At 48.4% G+C, this 7973-nt stretch overlaps 1 protein-coding gene across 1 annotated transcript; it reads left to right on the top strand.

Annotated features, from left to right (window-relative positions):
• Nucleotides 1-6059: 6059 nt before the first annotated feature.
• On the top strand, nucleotides 6060-7564 carry LOC140364345 (heat shock factor protein 5-like). Its single transcript, XM_072450440.1, has 5 exons — nucleotides 6060-6118; nucleotides 6365-6830; nucleotides 6915-7151; nucleotides 7250-7371; nucleotides 7427-7564. Exons 2-5 carry the CDS (start codon nucleotides 6380-6382, stop codon nucleotides 7562-7564), a joined length of 948 nt encoding a protein of 315 aa, XP_072306541.1. The 5' UTR covers nucleotides 6060-6118; nucleotides 6365-6379.
• The last annotated feature ends 409 nt before the right edge of the window (nucleotides 7565-7973 follow it).

Below are 7973 nucleotides of genomic sequence, written 5' to 3'. Positions count from 1 at the left end.
TAGGCTTTAATATTTCCACTGATGTCGCTGCTTGGTAGCCGTGCGTCTACGAGACTGGACGAGGACAGGAGACCACCCCCACCCCCATCTCGTCACTCTGATCACTCTGACTCCCCACAAGCAGACCCCCATCACTCCGACTCCCATTTAGCGCCTTTAGCCTGTTTTCTATATCTGCCCAATCAAGCTCCTTTGTTCCAAGGAATCTCCCTGCAGCTTTAGCAATGATCCTGATCCTTTCAGTTCAGCTTTGAGTCTGAGCAGCACAGTTTACAACATCCACCATAAAGAGTACAAAATCCTCTCTATCCACAACCAGGGTATTCTCATTAATTCTGGAACCTGCACACTTGGGACCTCCACTCTTGAAACCTTCACACTTCTTGGGAGCCACGCTGGCCTTTCTCATTTCGCCCTGGCTGGGAGCAGCGCTGGCTCCCCTCTCTGTATTTACTCTAAACTCGTTACTTGAAACTTTCTTGACTGCATCTGCATAGGATATACCTTGAGAGACCTTTATTTTCTGCACCTCAGCAGCTCTTTTGCTAAACCTGCATCCCCCGAAGGCAGAGCTATGTTCTTCCCCACAGTTACAGCACTTCAGTTTTGCACCCACGTCACACTTCCCATACTCGTGGTCTCCTGCACATTTACCACATCTTTGCTTCCCTCTACAGACCGCTGCAATATGCCCAAAGCGCTGGCACTTAAAGCAACGCAGGGGCGGCGGAACATATGGCCTGACGCTATAGCACATGTACCCAATGAACACCTTACTAGGCAGGCACCTCCCTTCAAGTGTTACCATTACCGACAAGCTGTCACATCTTACCCCAAACCGGGTCACCTTCAAACGCCTAGCGTCCACCACCGTAACTCCAGTCAAATTCTCCTTGTCAGAGACCAACCGGCTTTATTCCAGGGAGACTCTTCTTCACCTTCCTCGCCCTCTTTGACGTTCGGTGCTTTGGAAGTACAAAGCCCATGAGATCATGGGACGTCTTTGTTGTTTTACAAAGCCCATGAGGTCATGGGACGTCTTTGTCGTTTTATCCTTTAGAAGTCCTTCTTCCATCACTTTGGCGTTTCTAGGCCCATGAAGTCCAAGCGCGTTAGAACATCCTCTTGCTCCTCATCCTCGGCTCAGTCTCCAACACCCCCCACCTCTATAAACGTTTACCCAGCCCTGTGCTACACAAGTAAGCAACCACAGCCTGACACAAACCCTGTGACTGGATTGCCAGAACGTTCCGCAGATTGAACTCCCGCCCATTATTCCGAAACCACAAGGCCAACCCGGCCCTTTCCCTATCATAAGCCTCACAGCAAATCAGCACATGCTCGACAGTCTCTGGCACCCGACAGTGACCACACAGACCGGTCGGATGTTTGCCTATCCTACTCAGTGACCAATTGAGTCCAGTATGGCCAATCCTCATGCGGGCGAAGGCCCTTTCCTCCCACGTGTTCCTGCCCATAGACCCGCAAGGACCCACACTACCCTGTATGTGATAGAGATGCCGTCCAGTAACACAGTGGCTCCAAAATTCCTGCCAAAGGCCGACCACATGACTCTTGATAACGGGCTTGATTTCAGACTTGCCCAACTCAACCGCCACATCAATTGATGGCCGCCGAAGGGAACGTTTAGCCAGTGCATCAGCCATTTCGTTACCATCCACCCCCACATGCGCAGGGACCCAAATGAAGGAAACCCTCACATCCTTCCTGGACAGGGAGAGCATCAGACAGAAGATGCCATTCAACACATCCTGTCTGCAATCCGATTTCCAAGATTTAATGCTTTGCAATGCAGAAAGGCTGTCAGAGGCCACCACAATGCCGCAACACTGCAAAGCAGATTCCGCCCATTCCAACGCCAACCGTATCGCTATAAGTTCCGACGTGAAAACAGAAAGGCGATCTGTCAACCTCTTCTTGACCGCTAGCCCCAGGTCAGGCACAAAATAAGCGGCACCAGTACGCCCACTCTCAGGATCCCTAGACCCGTCGGTATAAATAAACACATCACCTGAGTGCTTATCGATGAGCGCTTGAACGGCAAACTGCGGTGCCCTCCCAGCGACTCCTCTAAGCTTGCCATGCAAGCTAACATCAACAGGAGCCGGGACAAACTTCCACGGAGCTATAGCAGACAAAGCCACCGACGGGCTCACACGCAGATCACCAACCCCCGCAAGCCGCGCCTTCGCATTTCCTACCTGGCTGAAAACCATACCGCCAGCCTCACTCTGCCCCCCATCAACCCTGAGAAAGTCCCTCACCGGGTGAGAGCTCGTATGACCTTGCACATTCACCCAGTAAGCCAACAGAAGTTCTAGCCTCCGGAGCCGTAACGGCAATTCCCCCAACTCAACCTGCAGCGGCGAGACAGGGGAGGTCCTAAAAGCCCTACAGCAGATGCGCAAGGCCTGGGCTTGCTCCACATCAAGCTTCTTTAAGTTAGTCTCAGCCGCAGACATGTAGGCTATACAGCCATAATCAATAGCCGCCCTCATGACGGCCCGATAAATACCCAGGAGCGACCTTCTGCTGGCCCCCCAGTCCTGGCCGGATAGACAACGAAGCAAGTTATTCACCCTTTTGCATTTACCACTGACCTCATCAATGTGCCGACGCCAACTAAGCCTCTCGTCAAAGGTGACCCCCAAGAACCTCACCTCCCTGACCTGTTCGAGCACCTGCCCATGCAGTCGAAGGGAGACGTCCCTATGCCCATTGAAGAAACAGATCACTTGAGACTTCCGTACGGACAGTTTAAACCCCCACTTCAGGGTCCACTGCTCCACCTGCTGTATTGCCCTTTGCAGTTTCGCCTCGTAAAACCGGAGATTCCTCCCTCTCACCCATAGAGCGCCATCGTCAGCATAAAGGCTCCTCCCAACAGACCCATCCACGTCGTCAAAGATGTCCTTAATCATAACATTGAACAAGATAGGGCTACACACACTCCCCTGCGGGATCCCATTCTCCACCCCATAGACCCCAGAGTAAGCAGCGCCCACTCTGGTTTGGATACGCCGGCCAGACAGAAAGCTCCGGACCCAGTTAAACAGTTTACCCTTCACACCACACTTCCGCAGCTTAATGAGGAGCCCATCCTTCCAAACCATATCATACGCCTTCTCCACATCAAAGAGCACCGCAATAACCTTTTCTTTCTGAGCCCTGGCCAGCTGGATATCAGATTCCAAACACAACACGGAATCCATGGTGTTCCTGCCCCTACGGAAACCACTCTGGTGCGCGGGAAGCAAACCCTGACTCTCCAAGAAGTAATCCAACCGCTCGGTAACCATGCGCTCCATCGTTTTCCCGAGCTGCGACGTCAAGGCAATCGGCCTATAACTTGAAGGGTCAGACGCTGGCCTACCCGGCTTCAGAACCGGCACCACCGTAGACTGTTTCCACGCAGATGGAACACAACCTGAATCCCAAACACGGTTGAAAAGACCCAGGACTAGCCCAAGCGTGTCATCAGTCAAATGAGAGAGCATGTCATAGCACACCTCATCTTTACCCGGGGCTGTCTGTTTCGCCTTAGAAAGTGCTCTCCTTAGCTCAAACAAACTAAACGGAAGGTCAAGGTCATCTTGAGTCGAAGGCTGGTGCCCAATCAGCTCAGAATTCTGGGCCAGAGTACTCTCCCTGTAGTGCCTTTCCGCAGGTGAGAGATTGTCAGAGCTGTGCACCGACACAAAGGTGCTGGCCAACAGTTCAGCTTTGTCAACGTCGCTGACTGCTTCAACACCATTCAGTATTAGGACCGGGGTCCCATGACGGCGCTCAACCCCATGCATCCGCTTAATCATCCCCCAAACATCCCCGAGACGCGTTTCTCTCCCAATTTTGGAACAATACCGCCTCCAATAGGCACTCTTGGCCGTTCTCACAGTTTTCCGCACAACAGCGCGGGCCCTCTTGTAGTCAATGAGGGCACCCTCAGTGTGGGCAACCCTTAGCCGGCGAAACGCCGCATTTCTCGCCCTAACAGCATGACCACATGCTTCAGTCCACCACGGCACCCGCTTCCTATGTCCACTACCACCACTCTTAGGAATCGTGCCTACCGCTGACTGCGTGATGAGCGAGACAATTGCACTATTGAGATCATCCACCTGAGTCAATCCTCCTTCCTGCAGAACCCTAGAACCATCATCAGCTTTCCTCAGGAAAGCCCCCCAGTTAGCCCTTGCCAACTGCCACCTCTGGATCCTCGTCCCCCTGACCACACAGCTCCCAAAGCCAATCACGGTGCGGACTAGATAGTGATCGCTACCAAAAGAAAGATTACCAAGAACCTCCCAACTACAAACACCAGCTAACTCTTTGGACACAAGTGTAAGATCTATTGCACTTTCCGCACCGGTCCCCATATCATAGCGGGTCCCACCCCCATCATTCAGACAAACCAACTCCCTTTGATTGATAAAACCCTCTACCACCTGCCCATACCTATCGGTACCACTACCGCCCCACAAAGCGCTATGCGCATTAAAATCCCCACACCACACGGCCTTTCCCCGAACATCCTTACCGATACTATGTAAGGACTCTAGCGTTAACTCACCACACGGATTATAAAGGTTAACCACAGTAACAGCTTCACCACCCAGCCAGACCCTCACCGCCAGGGCCTCCGGCGCTTTACTCACACTGACAACAACGTAATTTAGGTCATCTCGGACAAACACAGCCACACCTCCGCCTCTACCCTGCTCCCTATCATTCCTAACACACACATACCCTTGTATCCCAAAACCCCACCTAGGTCGTAACCAAGTCTCCTGCACGCACATAACGTGAGGCTTGTTCAACAAGGTAGAGACAAAATGCTTAAATTCCTGGCCATTAGCACGAAGACTACGCGCATTCCATTGCAAGACAACCACCGCCATTATGAGCCCCCGGAACCTGACGGCGCATCGGGAGCCCCCCCACTCCCACTGCCAGAATGGGGCAGGGCGCCCTCCCGCAGCGCATCCTCTATCTCCGTCCACTCGGGGCCCCCAGCTCCAAAGTACTTCCCTGCAGCCTTAGCGATGATCTTAGTCTTTTCGGATCTCTTCTTGGTTTGCCCAGTACAGTTAATCACTTCCACTATAAAGAGGAAGAAATCTTTCCTCTTCACAACCAGTACATCCTCCGCACCATGGGCAACCCTTCCGCATTTGAACAAAATGTGGGAGGGGCTGGCGGGTCAGGCAACTGATTCGCTGTACGGTATATGAAAGAACTGGGTTGGCTTTAGGGTGTCAGAATAATAAGCAGCAATTCAAAATGCGGAATATTCTTACAATCCAGTCACAGGGATTGTGTAATTACTTACTTATATAACACAGGGTTAAGTGGAAGGTTATAGAGTTTGGTGCATCGTTGTCGCGTTACACTACAATCTGACATACAGGGGGGGCAGGAACAACAAAGGAGACTCTGGGAGGCGCAGCTGCAGTGGGTGGCGGTGGTGTGGCACTATGGATGCCGGCCGCCGTGGAGCATCAAAGAAGAAGAGGATGCCAGCAGCCCTGGAAGACCAAAGAAGAAGAAAACAACAACTAAAGAAGAAGAAGAAAGTTGAAAGTCTAGAGAGTCTAGACGTAGGACTATAGTGGGAGGCGGTAATGTAACATTTCAATATCAACTGCCATTAAAAAAAAACAAAGAAGAGAGAGAAAAAGAGGGAGAAAAAAAGAAAAAAACATTCCGCCTTAGTGCTGTGTGACATCACAAAGCTTGTGCAGCATCATCGTCATGGCCATGCTTTACGCAGTCAGTCCCAATAAAAGCTTCCAATTCTTTAGACTTCTGTCTTGTTTGCTCAGTTATCGTGAAGAATCGTTAAATCTAACGTCCATTGTCCATCTTCCAACGTCCAAAGTCTAAGACGTACAACTGCAGTAGGTGGCGGTAATGTAACACTTGGATTCCAAAGGCCATAAAACACCTAAGAAGAAGAAGAAGAATGAAAGCTGCCAACCGCCAATTAAGTAACAGAAGAAGGCCATAGACATTCAATCTAATTCTAATTCTAATTCTCTTCTGTGTGTGAACGGTCAGGATCTTGACTTCTACAGGGTTAAGGAGACAAATAAGGTGAGTTGTTTACTATAAGTTACTTTTACAACAGTTGTGAATACCTGTAAATAAACTGCAGATAAGTGAATATTATTTTATTTGAGAACGTAATCCTACATCAACTGTACATCGCTATATCACAAAAACGCAGATAATTTACAGAAATCAGTGCAGTTCTTTGGATGTCTTCAAATGTCTATTTTATTCATCTCATAGGCAATAGAACCAGGCCTAATTGTTTGCTTTGTTTTGCTTGATTTTCTTTCAGATTTATATTGCAAAGATGACCGAAGCTGATTGTTATCTCCCAGAATCAATTAATCCCAATCACTTCCCTGCCAAACTATGGTGTATGGTGAACGATCCAGCCAACATTGCCATCTGCTGGGACAACACTGGCGAGTTCATTGTTATTTACCAGGCGCTTTTTGAGAAGTTCGTCCTGTCTCACTGTTGCAAAGATGATGAAGGCAACTTTTCCTATTTCAAAACTACACAATTTTCCAGCTTTGTGCGCCAGCTCAACCTTTATGGCTTCAGGAAAGCAGAACCCCCGGCCAGCACAGTTTCTATTGACCCCATTCATCACTACTTCAACTCAAACTTCAGGCGTGATAATCCTGCACTGCTAATCCATTTAAAGAGATTAACGGTAAATAATAAGGCCAAGATGGATCGTGGTATGGATGTTAAGTGTCGACCTCAAAGAAAATCACAGAAACGTGTGATGAAGGGTAATTGTTGCTTATAGAAATGGAAGGGTTTGAGGGGACCACTGACAAATGTCCAAACCTGAAAGTTCTTCTTTTGTTTTATAGGTAGAGCAGGTAATCTGTCGTCTCATCCATACACCCACAGGAAGCTACTAACACCCGACACTGGAACCCCAGACCGATCACGTCACCTGGTACAGGGGCCCATTGCGCCATCTTTAGGATATCCCTACTCTGCAGGGCTATCTTCTGCCCTCCAGCAAGGTGTGACATATGGTATCAACTATGGAGTCCCAAATTTTACAGGAATACAGCCTCAAAATGAGCAGTACTACTCCCAATGTAAGAAATACAGTACAACCTAAAACTGAATTACATCAAAAAGTTACTATTTGCGTTCATATACATGTATCCTTATATTGTCATTTGCCCTCTGAAAGCTTTTCAGCATATACCTCTGATGGACATGCCAAACGGTCTGAATGCACCCTTTCCACCAATAAGCTACAACTGGGTAGGTTCTATTGAAATAAGCTTTTTACATTTATTGTATTGGTCTTGTGTATTTTTTACCAATGTATTCTTACTTGATGATATATATAATATTGTTTATTTAGAATCATTACCCTCCAAACATTGGTGATGGTCCTGGCCCGAGCTCACCGAAGAAGAATGAAGAGGAAGAGGGGAACCATAAAACTGATGTTAATCTGGACAGAAACTTCCAAATGGCTGATGAATTGAAGTCGGTGTAGAATAAGATTCAGTCGTCATTTGGACACTGTTTTTAGAAAAACAAGACATTTCGACTCTCATTCAGGGAACCCTCCACAAGTCCGAAGGTTTGCTAGTCCAAAGGTTCGCTTGCACGCTGCGAAGAGCTATGCGCTGAAGTGCCGCTTGGTGCGCCAGTTAGGGACCGTCTCTAAATTACGATTGCACAAGTCTTTGTTTAAAAATGTGTTATCTTAAAAAATATCAAATATATTTATACTAAAAAAAACATTGAGCATGAATCCAAGTAGCTAATCCTAGGTGCCATAGTCCTTTTGGGTCAAAAAGTAACCTTTTGTAGATTTTTAAGGAATATTTTTCTTTAAAAATCAGGGATTCTTTTCAATAGCTCCAAAGTTAGCCAACCTAGATAGTCAACGCTAAGTTATA

The sequence above is a fragment of the Eucyclogobius newberryi genome, unplaced genomic scaffold (genome assembly GCF_026437365.1).
Source record: "Eucyclogobius newberryi isolate DKJ021-1_F unplaced genomic scaffold, fEucNew1.0.hap1 SCAF_18, whole genome shotgun sequence".
NCBI classification, from domain to species: Eukaryota; Metazoa; Chordata; class Actinopteri; order Gobiiformes; family Gobiidae; genus Eucyclogobius; species Eucyclogobius newberryi.
Note: the sequence above shows the minus strand (reverse complement) of the source record. Positions and strands in the feature narration are given on the sequence as shown.